The sequence below is a fragment of the Bombus terrestris genome, chromosome 4 (assembly GCF_910591885.1).
Source record: "Bombus terrestris chromosome 4, iyBomTerr1.2, whole genome shotgun sequence".
NCBI lineage: Eukaryota > Metazoa > Arthropoda > Insecta > Hymenoptera > Apidae > Bombus > Bombus terrestris.
In genome coordinates this window covers 17032229-17057688 of record NC_063272.1, presented here as the reverse complement: position 1 = coordinate 17057688, position 25460 = coordinate 17032229, and the positions used below count along the sequence as shown (strand labels likewise).

General features: G+C 34.6%; 2 protein-coding genes, 1 long non-coding RNA gene and 1 other non-coding gene across 4 annotated transcripts; 2 read left to right on the top strand and 2 right to left on the bottom strand.

Annotated features, from left to right (window-relative positions):
• Positions 1 to 38: 38 nt before the first annotated feature.
• LOC100650956 (protein CFAP276) lies at positions 39 to 15396 on the bottom strand. Its single transcript, XM_003394700.4, has 4 exons — positions 15238 to 15396; positions 1448 to 1668; positions 754 to 894; positions 39 to 605 (listed from the first exon to the last, which is right to left on the bottom strand). Exons 2-4 carry the CDS (start codon positions 1649 to 1651, stop codon positions 408 to 410), a joined length of 543 nt encoding a protein of 180 aa, XP_003394748.1. The 5' UTR covers positions 1652 to 1668; positions 15238 to 15396; the 3' UTR covers positions 39 to 407.
• LOC125384816 lies at positions 15387 to 16238 on the top strand. The gene is made up of 3 exons (XR_007223607.1): positions 15387 to 15483; positions 15715 to 15872; positions 16007 to 16238. It is a non-coding gene; the product is annotated as an uncharacterized LOC125384816 (long non-coding RNA).
• Positions 16035 to 16107, bottom strand: TRNAV-AAC. The gene has a single exon. It is a non-coding gene; the product is annotated as a tRNA-Val (tRNA).
• Positions 16239 to 19277: 3039 nt separating the features above from the next.
• On the top strand, positions 19278 to 25335 carry LOC100643798 (prosaposin). Its single transcript, XM_012321308.3, has 14 exons — positions 19278 to 19566; positions 20228 to 20333; positions 20675 to 21038; positions 21124 to 21429; positions 21505 to 21693; positions 21782 to 21901; positions 21994 to 22374; positions 22465 to 22599; positions 22669 to 22833; positions 22910 to 23129; positions 23682 to 23993; positions 24081 to 24220; positions 24292 to 24522; positions 24813 to 25335. Exons 1-14 carry the CDS (start codon positions 19530 to 19532, stop codon positions 24900 to 24902), a joined length of 2796 nt encoding a protein of 931 aa, XP_012176698.2. The 5' UTR covers positions 19278 to 19529; the 3' UTR covers positions 24903 to 25335.
• Positions 25336 to 25460: the final 125 nt, after the last annotated feature.

The following is a 25460-nucleotide window of genomic DNA, read 5'->3' as shown; positions in this document are numbered from 1 at the left end:
CCAATACGAATATTTTCCAATTTGCTGAAATCACCCACTTTTCTACGTAGAATCTGTAATTTTTATTGCATCGTTACATTTAACACAACATACGTATATAAAATAATTGTACAACAATTTAAATATTACGTTGCGTGGCAATTTTTCTTCGAAATTTCGCTACAATTAAGAAGATATATAAAACAAAGTATGAAACAAAGTAGTCTACTAATCGCACACGAACCGTATAGATTTATCGGCGATATTACGGTAAAACGATACGTATTCATAAACATATAGAAACGATCGACAGTGCCGATGATAATCATAAAATCGTTGATTTAATTTCCTCAAATACGATTGTTAGCACAGATTTGTCTGCCGGGTTTCCATCTCAAACACCGTACAGATCCGTGTTTAAATACTGTTTAAATACTGTAAAAAGTTCCGTCGATTTTGCGACTGTATCCGGGATTAGATTGAACCGAGTGAGGTCCGGAGATATTTAATTTCACGCTACTCGGATGGACTCGTCTCTCTGGCACCGGACCACGATAACATTCTGCTTTTTCCACAAGCAACGAAACGGGATCTTCCGTTACTGGAATATCCGGTGTCTTGGAAACCTTAATTCAATGAAAATAAACACGAACGTCTAAATTATATTTCTTGATTGAGAAAGATGTCATCGTTAACGATTTAAAAGATTCTTACCTTACAGATAAAAGGTTTAATAAAAATATAGAATAAATCACAACGAGCGTTGTGTTTTACCTCGATTTGATTTTTTAAAACACGCCACGTTTTCTTTCCTAAAGTTTCTGGTTGCACTAGGACGTAGCTCTTCGGCACCAACGTATCTTTGCTGTGAATGTACACGGTTGTAAGCGCCAGATCCAGAGCGTCGTTTGGTACCTAACACGTTCGCAAAGATTAGTCAAAAACGTAATTTTGTAATATGCAAAATAAAGTTGTAACTATTTTTCTGCACGATAACATGAACATACAAATGGAAGAAAAATTGGAAGAAATTGTTGAGAATTGTGAAAATAGCGGACGATTTTGAAACAATGTAACTTTTATCAAATATGAAAAACTTTGCAATATTTTGCTGTTTCGTGTTTATCATACAAGAAAAGATTAAATAAAGATACACCTAGAAATAAATTAAATTTCAAAGTAGATATATTCAGAATATTTAATTATAAATTGATAATAAAAAACATATCATAGAAGCTTTTTCAAAAATATATAGCTTGTAAAAATATGGAAATAAATTGCGTGGAACTTGCGATACGTTGGCAAAGTTAACATCTACACGTGTATATAATTAAAGTGACACGAATATTTAGACACGTGTCACGCATGTACTGTCATAATAAAAAAATAAAAAACGAGATTCTATTGTACAAGATGGTGAAATAAAGAAATAATGACAAAGATTTTAGGTTAACGTATTTAATTTTACCTGTGACCTCAGAAGCCTATTATCTTTGCGTATACTATTTAGCGTATGATGAGCAAAGAGACGTTCGTGCGCTTTTAACTTGGCACTCCAGTCTCTGTCCTTGGGTGAAACTTTATTACCTAGCACAGGTCGTCGTAGCCAAACTCCTTCGCGTACTACATCCGGCACAGGATAAGGGTTTCTAATGTAGCTCACTTCCGCCATTCTAACACCACCTGTAACTATAAACGTTCCTAAGTTTGTAGTAAAATGCGATACAAGCGTAGCAACACCATATAAAATAAACTTGCTTTATGTTTCGCTATATTATAAAATTAATGAAAATAAAATTTCGTGCGATTAGCGTGAACTATGCTGTAGGACGCGGGCATTGCAATTACGTACATTGAGAAAACGTTTCATTGGAAATGTGTTGAATAACTTTGGCGTAAAACGACATACTAAAATTTCCTACTTCCCAAATTACCGATCATTTGGATCATTACATTTTCAAATTTCCAAATTATTTCATTTTCATATTCTCATTATGAATCGTCGTCTCGCGTAGATACAAAAATCGCAAAATAGTTGTTACAAACATTTACATTTTAGGCGTGTAATAAATGTAAGGGATGATTTCAGCGAATATCAAGGCTCGTTAATATAACGAAAGACAGACTGTTTAAATATTTTTACGGTCATTGCGAGGTACGTATACGCGTGCTAAATATTTTCTAAATTCTGCGTATATCTTTAAATTTGCTTTAAACCTGGTCAATACGATAACGATAATCCGATCATGTTGCTACTGAAATTTTCGCGATGTATCCTACAACACTTAACATATTCGTACAAACGTTCAAATAGCTTTGTGAATCGTTGTAATAATTTAATTAAAAATGTCACGTATGTCGAGCGAACGGAACAAAGAATTTAATTAAATAATCAGTGCATCGTGCACGGTACAAACAGCTGACTGGTTGAATGTAAACGAAGACAGAAAGGCGGTCGTATATGAATGGCAGCATTCGGGGAAAATCTCGGTTAAATTTCACAATAAGCTCTTTCACGACTTCTAAACGTGAAAGCGCTTGTAAGCGACTTTAGGGAGCCTTACGAGATGCCCTTGGAAAGCAGCCTGAGCGACTGTAAAGGCGAGAATGAACGAAAAGAGGAAATGAAACGGTCTCGATAAGTGGACACCCCGCGGAGAATGACGGAATGCAGACCGCCTGCATGAATTAAAGCCTTTCGTTTATCAATGAATCGGGATCAGAATCGAAATTCCTCCGAGTAAATGTTTCGAGGGTGGCTGATCTGTTCGGTGGCGGACGCGTTCTGATCTTTCGAAATAGAAAATCGAAACCGGATGTTGATCCTTGAGTCTGATGGGTTGAAAGGAAAGCAGATGAAATAATTCCGAAAATGGTTGAATGCTTTTATCGTTGCTTTAGGATAGAAGAGAGTTTACGTTTGGAAATTGAAATCATTCGTGAATTAAAATCCAATGAAAATTTGTAAAAATTACCTAATGCAAAAGATCGTACATTTCACGCATTACGATCTAAAGTTTAGCAAAATGCACAAGATACGCATACAATTTTCTATAACAAATGTTCGATTGCTCTCGTGAGTCGGTGAAAGAAAATTTTACACCGTAAAAACGGGTTTGCAAAAATACAAAAATTATTTGTCGATATGTAAAATTCGATTACCGGCGAACCTGTTGACACCTGCGATCAGCAAGAATCAAAGGAAGCTCGTTTCATGACAGAGGAGTGGGCTCGGTTGGCCGCATTTAACGTGTTTTGCTCAGGAGGTGGTCGGCTATGGCCAACGTCGACGTCCGATATTAAACCCACAGTAATTTATGTTAGCACGAGCGTGCATAATGCTGTTTGTATAAAGCGGCACAGTCACGTGTCGGCTCGTGCCGCTACGTATCACTCCTACCTCCCTTAATTCTTGCTGGTACGCAGGCAATGCGCGTGGACGCGTTATGCGATTTTAAATGTTCTCCAACTATGCGCCAAAGATGTGGTACATTGTGTTCCGACGTTCTTTGCGATTTATCGCCTTGCTTTAAAATTCGACGACATTTCTCGCGTACGATAATAGCGTATCATTCGTACGATATAGCGTTTAATATTAGAGCTAACGACCTGTAGCTTCTACCTGTACCGAGTCATGAAAATATTCGAGATTTCGTTAGGACTGTAACGAAACACGAATGTCGTAATCATCTCTGTTGGTCTGTTAAACCAGTTTGAAAATGTGTATAGAATTTACTTGATATTTATTGCCAATGAAGAATAATATTTTAATATGGTACTTGAAAACACGAGTACTTTTTAGAGAAGGAATGAATTTGAAGAAGAAGATGGAAAGCGACGATTTTTCGTTCCAATCTCGTTTTAAAGTTTTTCTCGGAGGCTTAAAAATCTTTTTGATCCTTAAAACACGAGTAAGATCGAGGCATGAAAATTCGAAGGGTTTAAAATTTCCCACGACAGAGTTAATCGAAGCTTCTAGTAGAACATGACCGTGTATTCTATAAATCGTCATTAAGCTTTTGACATCTGTACAAATTCACATATTTTTACGCATTAACTTATAGAATTTATTACAATATTTAGTTTAATTTTATACGTTCTTGCGCAGACTTTTTATATATTAAGATGCAATTTTGTACCTTTAAATTTTCCATAAATTCGTAAAAATTCAAAGCCCATTCGTCGTGTAAAAAAAGGAACGACACGAAATTTCCAACTTAAAAACGACAAAATCGAACCTGAAGCATTTTCTTCTTTATTTGGATGTAGGTAGAGAAAAAAAATGTCTCGTGTCATCGATGACACGTAGGGTATCGTTCGTGGACCTCTCCTTGGATGGGCCAGCTAGGGTACAGAAACCGACACACGTAATCGCGTAATCGCATAATCGCGGCGCGTGCTGAAGTTCGGGTTGCGGGAGCTTTACGTACGTCTACATCGGCGCACGTGCGATGTTCAACGCACTGAATCAACAACGATCGCGAATCACAGACCTATCCGTGAATACGAACGGCAAACCCCTTGCCAACCGTTTTACGAGATAATTGTTCCGACGATCTGATCTCCGGTAACGGCGAGCGACCAGATAACAAGCTACCGTTTAAATGGAAGAAACTTAAATTGTTGAACCTGTGATTCGAAGGGTGACAATGATTATCGGTCTAGTGTTAATTGAGCAGCGGTCAAAAGTCACGTTGCTGCGCAAGTCGAAAACACGACTTCTTGTGTCGAGAAAAAGCCTCGACAGTGACAAATGTTACTTCGTAAAATTGATCTAGGAATTTAGGATCATTTATATCGTCATTTTGTGATAAAAAGACTTGTGGATGTGGATTATTTATTTTTTCAACATCGTTTGGTTCGGTTTCGATTCATAGATTCAATTGTACCATAAAATTTATGTCGTTATTTTATGTTTTAGAGGTAGGATCGCGTTAGTTATTATTATGTTATATAGATAATAAATCCACACTTCTCGCAGCAGAAAAACCTTTATTGCACACACTTAGAAGGGTCACAAACGAATGAAAGAAAAAAGGCAAGAGAGGTCCTAAAACTATCGATCAGGTCTATCGACCGTGTCTAGGAATAACTTCTAGTTACTCCTTTTGTAACTAGATGACGAGCGAGAACTCACGTTGTTATTTTCAACAATTTTAATTAATTTAAACGAGAGACATTATTAGCTGATGTGGATTGGTTTGGGAAACGATTAAGAATTGGGTATCGAGAAAAAGACCGAACGAATTTGAAGGAAGCTGAAATAATTTATAAAGTTCATATCTACGCGTTATTAATTCCTTTTATCGTTCTTTCGCGCACTTTTCTAATAAATAACTCGATAAATGATACGAACAAACGTCTAAGCAAAAACCATATATTCAAAATCCCTCGCTTCGTAAGTATTATTTCTTTCTCTTCGGAACACCAACCTAACGGAACACGTCACAATAAAAAGTCAGGCGAGCAACAACAATGCGACAGAAGAAAAAGACTCGAAGGTTGTTAAAGTCGCCTGTCCTTCGATATCGAAGAGCTAGCAGCGAACATACGGCGGTGGAAAAAAGAAAGAAAAGGGAGAATGGATCCCTTCTAGATAGATAGGTGCGGTCACTGTCAGGAGGGTTGACAAAGGCTGACCAGGGGTAGAAACATTCAAATGGTAATCGGCGCGCGTCTAACATATACCGACCCTCCGACCCCCGTGCTCGCGCTTAAGGGGGTGCGAGCACCCCCTTGGCATACACCCTGCACATTCGCACCAGAATCAAACCAAATATTGGCAATATCATCCACGGCATTGCTCTCTCCGCGACCTGCCTCCTACACTCGCTGGGAAACGATGTCCATTTGAATGCACGATTCCATTACCGACGACGATATATCGGTTCGAGGATATTATGGGATTAGGATTTCAAGCGAAACCTGAAAGAACGCTATGAAACTCGGTCACACACCGAAGGTGCGATGCGTTTCCGCAGTTTAACGATTCTACTGATTGTAAAATATTGGTCTCGTTTTATGTGGCTTTCTGTTATTTAAATGACGCGTTTAGAATGTACGACCGAGCTTCGGATGGTATTTCTATAATATTCGCGGGAAACGTTTATAGAGTGTATAGAAATTGGGCAGAAGTTGGCTGAGAATATCGTTATTTTTAGGAAATAATTTTGGCAAAAATCTATAGAAATAATTTGCGATTATTAATGTCAAAGTTAGGAGTTAAAACGAAGTTTCAGAATTTCGTGAAACACGTACAGACTAAAAATTCATTGTTTAATTTATCTATTATAATGACAACTTGAATCGAAATAAACTGCTTGAACGGAAAGCCTGTGGCTAGCCACAACAAACGTTGGAAACGTTGCACACGATATTTGAAGGGTGCGAGGAACGTATAGATCTCACGCCGTACGACCACAGAAACGAAAGAAATATTGATACAGCTTTGTTCGAAAATGTCCAAACAGCAAAGTACAAGCGACACGCCCCTGGTTTTCGTTCTTTCATGAATTCTACAGAAAGGAACATTCTACATAGGGTCACCGAATACCAGGTAATGTTGCTTGTGCTGTATCACTATGTCCTGTGAAGATTCCTTTTTTGAAATAAACACAACATCAAGTCTCGATAGAACATCGATATTCACAAAATTTTAATAGTCGATCATTAAACTAAAAAAATGTACATATGTATGTTATTTGTAATAATAAATTTGTAATTGACTGTAGAAAATGAGACGATGTAAAGACGAGAAATTAATATGAATTTTCATTTAAAATTATTTAGTTTTTTTTTTTATTAAAACGTTACTTTAAAATATACAGCTAATATAAAAATGGAGAAAACTTAAAAATAGTTTTTCAGCAAATTCGATTTAATCAAGCGTTGCAGCAAACGTGTTCAAGGTAAAGTACATTATTGCAAGAATTATTTATACGCCATTATATTTATTATACCATTTATATACCAATTAATTCGATTCAAATATATTGAGTTTCGTGTCATTTAATAGTACCTACATACTTTCATATAATTAGAAAAATGTAATGCTATGAAAATGAAACGTGGAGCCTAATAAACAGACATTCCCTTGAAAATAACGTTTCTTGCATAACTTGTATTATACAAATGTTTCTCGTGGTCTCTGTATATTCGCATCAAACAGCATGTATTACGCGAATACTTTTTTCGATATTTTTCTCAGTCGACTGCCCATCGCAAGAAGGAAACACTTTTTATCGTAGGAAAATACAGTCTGAGAAATAATACTCGTGTCTTCATCGAGCCCCCGTGACCCTTCGCGTAGAATAATGTCTTACACCCTGCGTGTCCAATTCGACGAAACCAATGGGGTGGGTAGGACAGCAGTGCGACAGGTGGCCCGTGAAATCAGTGCACGAGTGCGCCGTTCCATCGAGCCTGCCGTTCGATACGGTTCATTAGGAAATTAAGTGTATAATAATTAGAATTGGGGTGCTGATGGGACACGTTAAACGGAACTCTTTTTTCCTTCCACGGCCATCGACACGAGCAGAGAGTAGCTAAACGCGTGGACGACGAATTTCATATGAATATACCGCGGACGTTTATCGGTCCAATAGAGCTGTTGCGATGTATTTGATCTGATTTAACCAGGACGTTTTTAACATAAACCGGTGCCGAATATAGTAGAAAATGAAAATGAATATTTGCACCACTTGAAGAGGTTATACGTTCGTGGAAATTCTCTAACGCGTTTCTTAAAATATTTCCTCTGAAAACGCATCTTAGTTACGTATACTTCTTGTTCACTTTGAGACGCCGTCGAAGCAGCCCCTGAACATAACGTGACCTTCGCAAATGAGAACAATAAATAATTACGTCGATGAAGAATAAGAAGGAAGCGACACAGACGATGAAGAACCGCGCGTTCCTTTAAAAAGACCGAGACTAGGTAAAGTTTGGTTCTTGCGTACTTCGCAAAGGATATATCGTGGCTCTTGGTACAAAAATCACGTCTAGTCTTCCACGGCACATGGAATTAAAATTAAAAAGAAAAATCATTTTTCTCGGTGCTACAGTTACCGAGAAAACGAGCGATAAAAATCGAGTGACAAGCGCGCTCTTGAAATTGTCTTTTCCATAGGAACAGTTAATGTTACGTTTGCGAAAAATTATGCGCTGAAACTACTAGAAGCTCCCTGTCAGAATATACCTTTTAATTTTCCATTTCCTGTGATATTTAGCGGCTATTTATGTAAAAGAAGCCCGTTAAATCGGATAAAATTCACCGTAATAGCTCTATTGACTGGACTATACGCATTCGTGAGGAATGTAAATGTACGAAGTGCACGTAATATACGAAAATATACAAAATATTCAAATTAAAGTACTTATTAAAATATTATAGAGGGTGGAGCAAATCTCTACATATTTAGTTCCTATAATTGTAGGTACTATTGTTAGAAGGATATTATAATTCATATCACTTATCAAGATACCTCTCTCTGTAAGCTACAGATTGTTTTCATCAAGCGGAAAGTTCATTTTTTAGTGGAATGGATTAGAACGAAACAATACAATTTTATCTATAATAATATTTAATCTAATTAAGTATACCAAGAAATCTAATTTAATTAAAAATGTCGTCAAGGTATTGCTATCAACCGTACAAAATATTAAGAGAGAGAACGAGATGCGTTTAAATAAACGTAAAATATGTTGAAGTAATTGCAAAACTCTATATCAATTTCACTGAAGAATACACGTTATCGTTAATTAATAAGATGTTAGAGTAGGATGTTGGCTATATCCAACATCCGACACGAAAGGATTAATTATACGAAAATGAATAATTCTCTCTCCGCCACGTTCCGCACGATAATTTATAATTTCCAAACTATAACCCGTTAATTCCATCCCTGTTCCTAAATAATCGATCAAAGAGAAAAATATTCAGCCAACCGAAAAATATCGGTGCTCTTTACTTAATCACCGAAGCACGAACTGACGAAAGGCAAACGGAACGAAGCAATCTAGCAACAAAAATGATCTTTCGCCGATCCAATCCCTTCGCACGAAATATTTTCCCGACGAAACGCTGTGCACACACGTGTATACCCGTGCACGCTATTTGCATACCGATGATCGAGCACTCGAGAGGCGGTTGCACATTTTCGCGCGCGTTGCGCCGAGAGGCACGGCTCTGGTTGGCTGGCAGAGGCGGAGAGTCGTCGGTGTATTTTAGCATTTCACGTTTGTTTCCATTTAAATGGTAATCGAGTTCATAATGTAATTGTATTCACCGCGTAAGCCGGGTCTCACCACAGCGCTTCGGCCCCGCCATTGTTTGCATTGTTCTCCTCGCAGTGCGAACAATCCGCGCGCGCGCGCGCGCGCGCGATCTCGCTCACCGTCGGCCTTTCAGCCTCGCGTTTCGCCGAAATCTAAACCCCTCGCGCCCTGCCCGCAGCACCAGAGGTGATATTTTGCTGCGATACAACCAGCCAGTTTATGCGATACTGATGGATATCGGTGTAGAACGCGTCCCGATACCTCCAATCGGACGCACAGCATGGAAAGTCGATGTGTCACGCGTTCGATACCACGAGGACAGCATGGTTCCGCGTTATTTTAACCGAACCTTTTTTCTCTCCTCTTTTTTGGATTTAGTTTTCGAGAATACCGGCAATGAATATTTTTAGACAGTTCTCGGTTATGCTCGATACTGTTCTATCTTCTTTGAATTTAGCTTCGAGAAATAATAGAAACGCGATTTTTGCGATTATGCTACATTTTGTTTTATCTTCTTTTGCATTTAATTTCGAAGGAAAATGGAGATTGGATTTTTTTAGAAATTTTCCAACTACCCTTAATTTTGTTCCATCTTCTTTGGATTTATTTGCGAGGAACAGTGGAAATGGAATATTTTAGAATATTTGGAACTATGATCAACGTTAAAACTACCGATCTTTGATACCTTATTTAAACACACAGCAAAATGTAATAATTTGTACGGATATTATGCTGGCCGTTTAATGTTTTAAATAAACTTCTCGAAATAAATTTCTACTTTTATTACGATGCGGTACCGGTCGTACGTGTCAATATCAGTGAATATGCTACCAGGTCACCGAACGCATACGTTAAATTCAACCGCGCCGCTTCTTCCTACATTTGCTACTAATCCATCAATATGAAAGCTAGATCCCAAGATTCCAGCCATCGGTGCACTTGACGCGTTTGCCATTGCTCGACATATTTTAACGAAATTCGCCAGTAAATGTAAACCTGCGTATGCACGAGGCCCGCGTAAATCATAATGGATGGCCGTGGGTCGACGTTCGTTCCGTAACAAAAATTTTTACCCGAAAACGCATTGTTATACAGCTCACGGAAGAGTCGCAGAATCCGTAGAGGCGAAGCATAGAGAAAACGAGAGAAAGAGAGAGAAAAAAGAGACAGAGAGAGAGAGAGAGAAAGAGAGAGAAAGGGCTATCACAGGCTTGAAACGAGCTATGCGAAGGGGGTTGGTCGCGTTATTGTAACACAGGGGATGCTGGCTGTGTGTACGTGTTAGCGGAGTTGGTTGCCTTTCTCTCATACATATTCATCAAACGCTAATTAATCATCGCCAGGCACACCCACTGCGAGCCACCCTCTTGGCAGCAGGCGAAGCCTGGTGAAAAAAAAAAAAAAAATACGATATCCGCAACGCAGACACCTCTATATATTACGGGGCGCATCCAGATGTCGAAACCGGCGAGATTTTTAAATGGAATTGACAACATCGGAAACGATCGCGGTGAATAACAAAAATTTATCGTTGCCTGAAATTGCGCCTGTCTGGATTACCGGGAAAATTACGAAGCCTAGATCACCGGAGACGAAATTTTCGAGCTTTGAGGCACGAGTTCACCAGCTTTTGTTTGACGTCGCAAGAAATTAGCATACGATTAATTACAGGTTTTAATTTAAGCATGTTTCGTACAAGATAATACGTCTATTAATGTATTTAGAAAAATTAATGTATTTCGTAAAATTAATGTAACGTTGTATCGCGAACGTTACGATTTGTTCGATTAAAATCGTAAATTCAGTTTTCTATACTTTTATTACAAATATGAAATTAACAATGCCGTGATCCTCGATAGGTAGTGTTCTCTATATTAAAAAACATTTATTTTTTGTTTAATTGCGTTTAAGAAAATTCTCAACGTGATATAAATAATATAATACAACAAACTATATCTTAAACATCAAGTAGAAACTATATCTCGTACGAATTACGGATGATTTTCAGTATCTTTGTTCGATAGATTCTTAACTTAGATCTTCACAAAAAAAAAACTATTTAATAAAAAAACTATTCAACGAAGAAAATAATCAATAAAGAAAATAAACAGAAAGTTCGTCCGAAACAACTGATTCCTTGCCTCGTACAGCACAAAGATCACGGAACTTCTGCTTTCAATCAAGTACTAATTCCATCAGGAATCAGTTTCCCTAGAAATGCATCTTTCACGCTATTGACTTTATCCTGCCTCTTAAATGCACGGTATATAGCAAGTTGCTGCTTGTACAGAGGCAGTGGCGCACGGACAATCAATCTAAATTGTAATTTCGTAATCCCATTAAGCAGCAGGCCACCTTCGTACACACTTGCTCCGGGTTCGGCTTTCACGCGGACGGGACGCGTATAATTAGGTATCGTTTATTTTACACCGAGACACAGCAGCTAGGGTGACACTTCCAGCGTATAATATATACGCTGTGGGGTTCTAAGCGGGCATAGACGGTGGCCACGACGGTAGTCGCTCATAGAACGCTCCGTTGCTAATGCGATGCGATCATCGCCATCCACCTCTATCGCCCATTGATATTATACGACGTGGTCAATCTCCCTTCTTTTCAACCACCGTAGGTATTCTCTGGCGTGATTTTCTTTCGATTAAACTTTCTGCAAGCTATGCTTACTGACTAACATTTAACGAGTATGGTTCGTTCGACGCGTCGATAGTTGCAAATAAACGCGCGTGATAATTAGACGAGACAGAGTTTCAATTTGTTGTTTTTCGGGTTTTGGGCTATTTTCAAACAGAGAGTTATTTTTCTCAAGGTTGACTTTTTCGCTATATCGGTGGAATTATTTATTGTCGCGTTTAATGGTGACATTTAATTTCGATGGAACATAGCATGCCTCGCGTAGAGTAATTTTCTCATTCTATTATTATACCGTGTAATACGTATTATTATGTCATATCGCGGATTAAAAATGTGATAGAGTGAAGTAGAAAATGGTACCTGTAATTGCTGCAATTATTTTATTCGGAAATATCTCTGTCTCTATAACGATCTATAACTAACGTTTCTCGTAATTAAAGTTTAGAAAATATTGAAAATCAAGCCGTGATTTGAAACAGAGAGCTATTTTTCTCAAGGTTGACTTTTCCGCTATATCGGTGGAATTATTTATTGTCGCGTTTAATGGTGACATTTAATTTCGATGGAACATAGCATGCCTCGCGTAGAATAATTTTCTCATTCTATTATTATACCGTGTAGTACGTATTATTATGTCATATCGCAGATTAAAAATTTGATAGAGCGAAGCGGAAAATGGCACCTGTAATTGCTGCGGTTATTTTATTCAAAAATATCTCTGTCTCTATAACGATCTATAACTAACGTTTCTCGTAATTAAACTTTAGAAAATATTGAAAATCAAGCCGTGATTTGAAACAGAGAGCTATTTTTCTCAAGGTTGACTTTTTCGCTATATCGGTGGAATTATTTATTGTCGCATTTAATGGTGACATTTAATTTCGGTGGAACATAGCATGCCTCGCGTAGAATAATTTTCTGATTCTATTATTATACCGTGTAGTACGTATTATTATGTCATATCGCAGATTAAAAATTTGATAGAGCGAAGCGGAAAATGGCACCTGTAATTGCTGCGGTTATTTTATTCAAAAATATCTCTGTCTCTATAACGATCTATAACTAACGTTTCTCGTAATTAAACTTTAGAAAATATTGAAATTCAAGCAGTGATTTGTTTAATTCTCTTAGTAATATTATAAAGAAGCATATTTCCGCACATTATTCCGTGTAATCTCGCGCCTTAGAATTTCCTCTAAGCGCACAAACATCCGTAGTCAGCTGATCGAGTTTCCTTGAAACCTGCAACTTAACAAGACCCTGTGTTCGTCGTTATCGATGAACAACAGCGCGTAATTGCGATCTCTCGCGTTAAAAGAAACGTTAGATCGCGGGAAAATCGCACGCATGTTTTGACTGCCGGCATCAAATCGCGACAATGGCAGATTCCGTGCTGACAAATGAGCGTCCCGCCACGGGACGCGATCCACGCACGAGACATATGGCCCTATAAAAAAAAAAGCGGCAGAGATACAAGAGATGGCCTGCAGTAACCATCCAGTCGATCCGATATTAATGGAGACCAAACACCGCACATTCTGTGTCGCCGCTGTCCCCGTTGTGTGTACACATTGGTGCGCCATTATGTCCCTGTTATAATGTGTACACACACCCCCTTTTGATACAATAGAATGATCTATGATCGTGCCAAACATGGATCGCCGAGTCAATTTTTCGCCCTTCTGCCATCTTTTCTTTCTTTTTTTCTTTTTTTTTTCTATTCGTGTACCAGCTCGTTCCGAGCTTTTCTTACTCCTATTTAGGAAAAAATTGATTCTTCTTTCATTTTTCTTTCATCGTTGTTACGTTAGTCTTTTGTTAAAAGAATAGTTTTCGATTTTTCAATTAGACGGCTTGTTTCTTGTTCGAGGAGCATTTGAATCGTTATTTGTAGTACAACGTTTAAAAAACGATAGATCTCGGAATAATATATCGTACAATAGAGTATATTACCGTGATTTTCTCAAAAAAGAAAAAAAAAATTACTCAACTCGGAAAACAAGTAAAAAAATTCCTTAAAATTGTAGCTACTAGTTAGAGAATTGCGTCAAATCGATGAAAAATATCAAACGGCCACTAGAAACTGTTTAATCGATAGAATTTTTACCATCTATATATCAACGTTCTAGATATTATATCAATAACTTTTATTTCGCTAGTCAAAAACATCGGATGGTTCTTCAAAGACCATAAACGTTCTAATCTTACATAGATCACAGCACGTTCTAATCTGACGTAGATTACACCACGCCCGTGAGAAATCTCTTCCATAGAAACTTAATAGTAATCAAACACTCGAGGCAGAAAATGAATATTCCTTCTCGGATCTTTTTAATGATTACGACACGCTTAAATTAGCCGAAATCGAGTCGACGGAACGATTTACGCTTCACGGTCGGAATCGAGTAATTCCGGCTTTCCTGAGCGTGCAAACAATAAAATTGGATTTAGCGACCCTCGTGGCACGTACGTGGCGTGCGACTCGAAGGGTGAGTTTTCGGAAGGTGGACAAGCACGCTGGTTCCGGGGGGCTGTTGCGAGATCAAAGACGCCCTCCGGCCAATTCCGTAGTTTCCACGTGACATATTAGTTAGAAATTGACGGTGACAGCCTCCAGCAACGACGTGCCTGGTAAACTTTGATCATTTCACCTGTGGGACTTGTTTCGTGAATATTATTATCGCGATAGGCTCGTATTCGCAACACGTCATTACATCGCCACGTTCCACGATAATACGGAAAGAACAAGATATTGTCTTATTGTTATTGACACGACGATCGTGTTTCCAAAGATGGCTACAATTTGTCCGTTTGCTCTGTTACGACGCGCAACGCGAAGATTCTACGATATATCGCTGATATCTTTAATAAATATGTATCGGCGAATTCCTTTTCCTGTTATTTTAGTTCGAATTTATCGACGAAGAAGCTAATCGTTTGACAGCACTCGTGAACGAGTCTTGAGAAAATTGTTCCATAAAATCATTTCTATCGACCATTTCTTATTATCTTGCATTTGTCTCGTTGCAACTAATAATTATTATTGTTACGCATGTGTATATTTATCAGCTTCGAATGCGTAAATATGCTGTTAGTTGCACTTCAATTGCAATCGTGGTTCGTTCGCGTTGGTTCGATAGGTTAAATGAAAAATAAAGTGGATAGGTAGAGTACATATAGCAATAAGTTATAATTGTGCAACTGTGTTGGTGAAGTTTATTCTAGTATTCCTTGTACTATACAATGTCGCCTTATGTACTTTGTAAATTATAGAAGAAACAATCAAAAGAGGTCTACTAAAATGTCACGGTGAATTATATGATTGATACATACCTTTTACGGAGGAAGAGTATTCCACTTGGCAAAATGCACGGTAAAGAACTATGAACAGCTAGTTGAATCTGCTTAGCAACTGACTATTAAATCAGTAGCAGTATTTGATATAAACTTCTAAAAAGTGAAATTAAGTCAATAGCGTTCCATGGAAACAGTATTACTGAACTTGTTACTACGAATTAACATATTTTTAACGATCAGCGACATCTATGATAAAAGGAATATATTAAATTAATACTTACAGTAAGTAAATGAGATATTCTTAAGTAAAGTTATTTCTTAATGCAATAAAATATCATATTGGAGACAATCCTAGACAGGGGGACGATTATGATCTACAATATTATATTAAATAAATCCACGTAACATCTAATTCATTATTATATCAGTTACAATATTATCAACTACACGGAATAAGATTACGACACACCTTACGGAGAAAAGTGGAACTAAGTACGATCACTCTTATTTTAGGTTAGATCGATAACATTGTGAGTGATGAGGATATGGTATATGACGATATGAACCATTTACAAATAAACTATTGTATATGTATCAAACAATTTGGAATTTATTTGAAAATTTATTTGATAGAAATTGCAGATATGGATATATAAGAATTCCTATCACAGGTAAAAATGTTTCTATATTTTGTATTGCTGCAAGGTTTATAAACATTTGTAGAAATATTTAAGAATAGACTGCTAAAATCATAGACGTATGTCTGTCTGCGATTAAAATATTGTGATCTATTTTCTTACTATAGAAAATATTAATTGAAGAAAAAAAAGAAATGTTTCCGCCCGGGATCGAACCGGGGACCTTCCGCGTGTTAGGCGGATGTGATAACCACTACACCACGGAAACACGTGGCAGGTACTCTTTTCATAAAATATTTATGACACTCTTAAATTTAAAATTAAAAAAAACAAATACAATATTCAACATTATATTACGTAATATGCATAATTCTCAAATTACGTGAAAAAATTCAATTTTAATAATAAAAAGCTTTTATTTTAAAAATAATAAAAAATAATAAAATCTATAAAAATTATTTAGAATACCAATTATATCTTGTGAAGAATAAAGTGAGGTGCTCCTCCTATACTTTTGTGTATACTTATACAGGATGTCCAGCGATAAGTGGAGTTTGTAATGCTATAAAAGTATATGTTATTTAATCTTGCTTATGAGACATTGCAAGCTGTATATTTTGTAATTTGTTATCTGGTTTCCTGCACAGGAGATGTTCAGAAATACTATAGCTTATACTTCAAGGCGCTTTGTCATTGATCTTCTGTTACTCTTCAATAATTCCTGGTACTACTCGAAGTTTTCAGAATTCAATTCTCTAATGCATTCTGTACACACTCATTTAAATGCTTACCTCAACTGGTATTCCGGATACAACGGATTTCAGACATGTTCACAAGTAAAAATAACATATGTAAATTTAAATTCGGAACTTCCATAGTTCTTAGTACAATTTACTTAAAAATTGTTTATTAAAAGATCGTCAAACTAGCTGACTAATATAATTTACATGTGATATTTAATTATTTCATAATATTTTCTATAATAGAATATTTAATCATGTGTTTAGAAAATTAATATAACTTACATTTGTTACACTCACATAAGAAAATGCCTAATTGAAGAATTTTCAATTATTCCAACTCGTACGTTATATTAAGCTAATATTTATTATCATCTTATCATTTGGATGTCATTTTGGACATCTCCTATCAAAGTACTCAGGTTTACAGAACTCAAAAAGTACTATATATCGAGAACAAGATTAAATAGAAACTATCATTAATAATGACATAATTAAGAAAATACATCTTTTTTTAAATTATTAACCATAATTACAATTTATAGTTACTAAACATTGACCTATTTATTTAATTGCATCGATAACAATAGCATGGGCAGGTGATAGTGGCCTTTAATTGCGAATAGTCATCGATGCCATCAAATACAACGTAGCAAAATTACGTGATATTAAATGAAATTACAAAATGAAAAAAGTGTAAATTCAATCTGTGCTGTATTTGTAGTCTTGAACTAAAGAGATAGGGACAATAGACTTTAACTTTTAAATTAAATTATATAATTTTTATTTCTTTAGAAATGCTTCTTTACACACGGTTTTATCACAGGAAGTTTTTAAAACATTTCGAGATAGCGATGCGTTAAGACGACACTACTGTTTAGAGTCGTTTTACATATTCGTATCGCGCTCTATCTACTGCAAATTGATATCCTTCGACTTTCAAACACGACTGAACTTTGACATTCTGATTTGTAATTAGAGTACTTTCTTGATCGTGTGAAAATTCGAAAATAAAATGCGTTGTACAAAATTGACCTTTTTCGCCTGAAGCGCCTGATTCTATGTTTGACACTGTATCGACAATAATAATAACGATGTTCGCTAAATTGGACTTGCGTATTGCCATTAAAATAAACGATGACTTAATACACATCGAATATAGATGATTCGATTTGTTCATCTCGAAATTGACTACTGATTTTTACGAATTAGATACACGAAAACATGAAGCATACTTACGCGTGGCATACATGTGGCATATGTTATGGCAAAACCACTACAATGGTTAATAATAAACGCTCATATGATATTATTATATCAGTGAACATTATTTTTCAACACCAATGACTGTCACAGCCATGGCAAAGTGTGAACCGATAATGCGAACATAAGAACCTTAATGTTGTAATATAATTTACTTTTATCTTCGGTTGAATTGCTTTTTTGCTTTAATGAAAACTTACGAAATGAACCTAAAAATAGTTGTATAAATTTGGAAATGTAATGAGTTTCGTAATTTCGAGGTAGTGACTGTTTAATAATTAAAATATTGATAACGTATCAACATAACCAATTAATACATAGTAATGTAGTAGTATTTCATGTCTACTACATATTTGAATATTTAATATTTATATTTAATTAGATATATTAATAATCAGAGTATCAAGATGATAAGATAAATCAATTAAAATTTGCGCGAAATATTTAATTAAACTTATAGTCCTTATTATGATTATTATGATATACAATAAAAGAAGCAACTGCGATATGTATCTACATATGTACATCGAACATACGTACAGTGATTCACCAAAATATTCGGACACTTGCCACAGAAAATTTGTTATAAATGTACATATATATTATATGCATTGTACTTTTGAAACTTTTTGAAATTTCGTTAGTGCTGTAGTAAGACACAATTATCGTGATTACAATAGTAAAATTTGAAATCAATCCGAAAATATATATGTATATGTAAAAGTTACAAGACACTCGTTGGAAACACTTAATGAAAAAGTTTTATAGCTTGTGCAATTGAACAAAAGAAGTAAGAGAGTGATTTTGTGTACATTGGCGTTATTTCGCCATAAAGGAATATCAAATCCGCGATCAATCACAATGTCGGTACTTTATCTAGAATTCGTTTACGTATCTGTTATCGACGTATGCTATACATACATCATACATAATTGCAAATTGATATAAACATTTTTTTATATATTGTAGGAAACGATTCTCTTGTTTTAATCCATTTTATCTTTCTACTGTGAAATAAATTATACTAATCATTAAATAATTGCTGATTTTTATCTAGGAATCGATAATATCCTGATAGCACAATCAAAACAACGTTTATTCTCATACCGTACGCTTCTTTTATACATACCGACAGATGACACCACGAACGCCGTCCGTTTCAGTTAAAATCAATTCAACGATTAATTAGCGACGAAACATAGTTACCCTAATCGTTTGATTGAAAAATGGTCATGCATAATTCTATTTTCAATTCGACGAAATTTTTAAAGATGCCTCACATTTTAAGAATGCAACAGCATAAACTATCAAGTTCCTTGTATGCAATGAGTAAGAAAGGAGATTCATATCACGTGATGGAAACGGTGGCTCTAGATACAGAGTTCTTATTGGCTGTTTAGCGACATGGAAAGAGAGGGAGAGAGAATACTCATCAGTCAAAGAATGCGTAGCTGCGTATCTTTATACCTTTAAGCGCTAGAAACAGTCACTTGACAGCAGCGCTTGGTGTCCGACTGTTAAACAATTTGTCGATATTTTCTGCAACTACGTTGTTACAAGGGTAATTGCACGTCACCACTGAACATTATCGTGGATAAGAAAGCAACAAAGAAGTAACGCGATTAAATCGGGAACTTTTCTTACTAGTACCCTTGACGCAAACAAATTGGAAAGTTACACAGCAAAGATGAAGATTTTGATCGCGCTTTGCGCGATCCTTGCTGGTAAGTATCTCGATTATTCTGCATTTAATTTGTTCATTTCCTTTGTTCAACTGCACCGTAACTGAACGTTAAATTTTTTTTCCTGCGTTATATTTTTATTTGTTTTACCTTTTCGAAACGTATTTTTTACGCCTTAATTGTTGAAGTCTTATCGAAAACACGCAATATTATTAATGTACCTTGGAACCATAATATTATGATTATTTTGTAAAGGCACAGCTTATTACATATTTAATATCTACCACTTGAGAAATAACATTAATTTGGTTCCTCTGTTACATCCTATAATCGCATTATTATTACGCACAAAAGACAGAGTTTGCTTATTCAGATGAATAAGATGAGTCAGTACTTAACAATTGCTGAGGAATAGTTCATGATTAACAAGAATCTTCCATGTATTTTCAATCTGCTAAATATATATTTTTTGTTAGATATGTTGTTCTAGATAAAGATGTTGAATATATTGTTTTTATATTTATTGTTAAAATAATATAACTTGGGAAACAAAAGTTTGATTTCTTTACTTAATTCATTCCCATAGACATATTGTGAATATTATAAATAATGTTTTATAACATTAATATAACATTAAAAATAAATAACTATAATATTTGGATATATATTTTATTATGCTCAATAATTATCATATCTATTTTAGTATCTACAGCAAGGGTAGTTATTAATGCTGAGGGTCCAGCAAATTTGCACCTTTTGGGTCAACAGGAATGTACATGGGGACCTTCATACTGGTGTGAAAATATCAAGTGCGTTCAATAAAATATAATAAAATAAGCAATATAAAATATCGCCACTAATATTATTACATTATCATAGATATTTGTATAAGAAAAATATTCATTGCACGTTATTTTAGATTGCATGATAAATTTTGCAGTAGTACATACTTTATAAGTTCTGATATTATACATTTGGCTTTATCTCACTTTACAAGTTTATAGCTATCATTATTTTTGTGTATATGTGTATAATTGTGTTCTGTATTTGAAACATGATAAAAACTTTTATATTCATAAAATTTTGCATTAAATATAACATCATTAAGAATTAAAATAGTACTAAAACATTTTATTTTATATAAATGTAGAACTGCAGCAGGCTGTAATGCAACTGCACATTGTATCAAAACGATATGGAAGGATATGAAAGTACCAAAGGATAATGATAGTGTATGTAATGTTTGTATGGACATGGTTCGGCAAGCTCGTGACCAACTAGAGAGCAATCAAACCCAAGAGGATTTAAAAACTGTTTTTGAAGGAAGCTGTAGGCTTATTCGCCTAAATGTAATTGTGAAAGAATGTATAACAATTGTAGATCAATTTATCCCAGAACTTATTGAAACATTAGCATCTGAAATGAATCCATCTATTGTTTGTTCTGTTGCGGGACTTTGTAATTCTGCTCATATGGACAAATTGTTAATGGAATATGGGCAACTTGAATCTAAGGTAATTAATAATGCGAACTGTTTCCCTGTATTAATTATTTATACTAAAAGATATCCTTATTGTTTTAAATATATTACAATTTTAGACTAAGGACGTAAAACCTCGATCTTTGGAAAAAGATGAATATGAACCTGATGAATGTTCAAAATGTTACACAGTAGCAGCTCATATGGAACATAAACTAAATAATACTCCTCGTGATAAAGTGTTACAACAAATGCTTAATGTATGTGCAGAACTTGGTACTTACTCAGATGCTTGTTCAGCTACAATCCTAACTTACTTTGATACAATATATGCTCAATTGCAAGAAAGTTTCAATGCTCAAAATGTTTGTCATTTATCTGGTCAGTGTAGTGGTAAATTTCACAAACATGAAGATGCTGATAAAGTAAGTTTAGAAAGTAATATAATGTAACAACTTTGAGATATCATGATTAAGTTACTTATGAAAATTGCATTTTAGGTTTTGAAAGTAGAAATTAGACCACTTTCAAGTGTGGGTATGGTCGATGTAAATGATGACCTGCCATGCAAACTGTGTGAACAACTAGTAGGGCATTTGAGAGATCTTTTAGTAGCTAATACTACAGAAGCAGAATTTAAAGAAGTTCTGAAAGGATTATGTAAACAAACCAAATCATTTTCTACTGAGGTAAATATTGCAATATTTATCAATTGTAGAAATATTCTATAGAATATCTCAAATTATTAATCACATGTCTTTAAATCTTCTATTTAAGTGTCTGGCTATAGTTGATGAATATTATCCAGAAATATATGAATATCTTACAAAAGGTTTAAATTCTAATATTGTTTGTCAAATGGGTGGAATATGTCCTACTCCAGACAAAGCATTGCAGGTTTATATCTTTCTTTTTTTAATTAGACACATGCTTCTAACATAACTACTATTTCTGAATTGTTATTAATGAAAATATTTTATATTATGTAGAATGGGCCAATTTGGCCTTTAGTACCTAAATCTGCGGCTGCAATAGGAACACGTATTTTCCAAAATGCAAACAAGACCATGGAAGTTGATAAGAATGAACATCTGAGTAAATCAGAAGTTGAAGCAATGCAATTGCCTATTGAAAGAATGGTAGTACCGTTCCATCAATTACAGGGTCTGCCAGACACTAAGAATATAGAAGATGATAGTAACGAACAACTGAGTAAATCAGAAGTTGAAGCAATGCAATTGCCTATTGAAAGAACAGTACCATTCCCTGTATCAGAAGGTTTATTGGACACTAAAGGAACAGAAACATGTGCGTTATGCGAATATATATTACATTTTATACAAGAAGCTATAACGAATCCTACCACAGAGGTAATAATTACGATAATATTTTACATAATGCGGTATTGATAAAAAAAGTATGTAAAATTATATCAAGATGCTATTGATTATTATTTTTAGGATAAAGTAAAGGAAGCATTAGGAAAAGTATGTAAGGAATTACCTGAATCTATAGAAAATCAATGTACACAGTTTGTCGATCTTTATGCAGATGCTATTGTAGCTATTTTGGTTCAAGAAATTGATCCATCTCAAGTTAGTGTAGAAGTTCATTGTGTATTGATTATTTAATAAATACAGTGTATCATAAAGTATTAATTACAGATATGTCCAATGTTACATCTGTGTCCAGATGCAAAGTTGATGGCACTATGGCACAGTGTCCCAGCAAAATATATGCTTGAAGAAAAAAAGAGCAAACCTAGCTGTCCACTATGTTTACTTGCTGTGTCACAAATTTATGAAGTTATAAAAGATAACAAGACCGAGGTTACAAGCAAACTGCATTTATATGCTTTAACATATTTAAAAATATAATATCATTAAATACATCCTAATATTATAGGCAAACATAGAAGCTCAACTGGATAAGCTATGTATTCATTTGCCACAGAGTTTGGTTGATGAATGTACAGATTTAGTTAAAGGTTATAGTAAAGAGCTTATAGAGTTATTGCTGGCTGATTTAACACCTCAAGAAGTATGTGTTTATATTAAATTGTGCGATGCTTCAAAAAATCCTGGCCCAAGAGATGATTTTATTACGGATAAAGATGGTGAAATTTGTATGTATATACATATATTTATTGAGTGTTTTGCATGAAAATTTCTTATAAGTTATCCCTTTAAATTTTTCTATTTTTTTTTTTTTTTTTAATCTCCTTTTCAGAAACTCTTTATTATCTTAAGTATTTGGTTTGAAATGTGTTTCAAAGACAGTTGTAGATAGGAACCAATTTGAAGTTTCTTTTCTGTTTTCTTTATTTATTTTCTTTTCTTCCCCTGGGCATTTTTCTATTGAAGCAAACTGCATAATTTTAGCAATGTGTTTATCCTTATGATTGCAGAAATATGAAATGTGGTTTTCTATTTAGTCATTCATTGTCATCACTTGTTTCTAGTCTTCCTAATTTGGCTGTTGATACTCGCAAATCATAGATAAATTCTAACACGCTCTTCCGAACTATCTTGTGAGTTAAACCTGCAATTTAAAAACGTCGAGTGTGACTCGACATAAGAGTGTCTGTGAACGCTCGACAAAGGAGTTCAAAGAGTTAATAAAACTACAATATTTATAGAATTCCTGGGGTATTTCAAAAATATATTTCATGTTTCAGTAACAAATGAAATTCCTAATTCTCCAGTAAGTACTGAAGTATCAGAAAATACACAGGGGCCATATTGTGTAATCTGTGAATTCGCTATGCATTATATTGACAAAGTACTTGGTAATGAAAAGGAAAGAAGTAAAGTTGAAAAGGCAGTACTCGGAGTATGTAATCATCTTCCAAAGTCTGTTTCTCAAGAATGTAACCAATTTGTTAGTAAATACGCTTCTGCTGTAATTGATGTCCTCACAAAAGATGTCAAACCAAAGCAAGTTTGCACTATGCTTGGACTTTGTTCATTATACATACAGGAAATCAAAGGTGACTAAGAAATATTTAAGATATTAATTACTTATTAAAATATCAGTTTTAATGTATGTTCGTAACAGAAATTTATTGTATTAATAGCTTCTGTAACAGAATGCGCATTGTGCAAATCTATTATATCAGTAATAGATGAATTTTTGGACGTACAAGATATTGATAACAGCATTACAAAAGTGTTGTCTAAAGTATGTAAACATGTACCAGCAGACAAAGAACATAAGGTAATTTGGTTAGATCTTTTGTCAACTTGTTTAAAAGTTTTTGTAAAATAATAACATTTACCCATTTTTAGTGTACTACGCTTATTAATTCCTATGGGCAAAGCATAATAAATATTGTCAAGAAGCGCGAAAATATTTACAAAATATGTAGTAAAATAGGTCTTTGTGCACCCAATGATTATTCAATAGTATCTTTGGAAAATTCGCGAATTAAACGATCGTACGAAAAAAATCGTATAAAACACTGTACATGGGGCCCTGTCTACTGGTGTTCTACTAATGAAACAGCTCGCGAATGTAAGGTAAGTGAACGTGATTAAATTTGTTACATATTATAAATTTTATGTCATCAGTTTCGTTGCATTGTTCCATATATAATACAAATGGGTAGCGATGAAGGTTCAGTACAAAATGCCATACAATATATGTAAAGTATAGCATGTCACAGTAAAGCATTTAAAGCTATCTTAGCCATCTCGTAATATTTTAGGTAGAATTTTCGCTGTCACACGTGTGTGTTAGTGCGAAGTAATTCAATGAAATTACATATACATATATGATATAATAAATATTTTTATGTTTCTTTTTTAAGGCTGTTGAACATTGCAAAGAAAACGTATGGAAGGCCGATTTCGCTCCTCCTAAACAAATCACTTTGAGCGAGACAGAACCTAATGTTTAAATTTGAAATGAAAAATAAATTGAACTATTCTCTGATTTTTACATTTTAAGATGTTTAATCGTAACGATTTTATGTTTCATTGATGATACTAGAAATTTAATGATAATTATTAGTGTTATATTGCACTTTAAGAATATAACATTGTGATGGCACGATTAAAATCTTCCAAAACAATGTCTAATTAAAATTTATGCGTAATGTAGAAAATTTAGTAATAAATCTATAAATAAGCTTTTTACACTATCTCAAGTATATTGTCTTTCAACAATGTTAAGTTCATATTTTATAACAGTTGTATGTAAACTATAATATTGAAAATATAACTATGATTTCAAGTGTATACAGACCGTAATTGTCAATATACATATTATTATTATTACAAATCCATTGCATTAATGTCAACTGTGATAATAAAACAAAATTAAAATAGTAATTGTTTATTTCTTATTACTAGATTATTGCTGCATTTATTAATCTATTTAAATATTACTATGTCTTTTGGGGGATATATGATTTTTAAAATCTTATTACAACTAAGAAAGCAATGGTAACTATTAT

Coding starts and splice junctions, on each gene's coding strand:
- LOC100643798 (XM_012321308.3), top strand. CDS start 19,530: ATGAAGATTTTGATCGCGCTTTGCGCGATCCTTGCTG. Junction 21,430..21,504: donor AACATGAAGATGCTGATAAA/GTAAGTTTAGAA, acceptor ATTGCATTTTAG/GTTTTGAAAGTAGAAATTAG. Junction 21,902..21,993: donor CTCCAGACAAAGCATTGCAG/GTTTATATCTTT, acceptor TATATTATGTAG/AATGGGCCAATTTGGCCTTT.
- LOC100650956 (XM_003394700.4), bottom strand. CDS start 1,651: ATGGCGGAAGTGAGCTACATTAGAAACCCTTATCCTGTGCCGGATGTA. Junction 895..1,447: donor ATAGGCTTCTGAGGTCACAG/GTAAAATTAAAT, acceptor CGAACGTGTTAG/GTACCAAACGACGCTCTGGA. Junction 606..753: donor TTTTAAAAAATCAAATCGAG/GTAAAACACAAC, acceptor CATTGAATTAAG/GTTTCCAAGACACCGGATAT.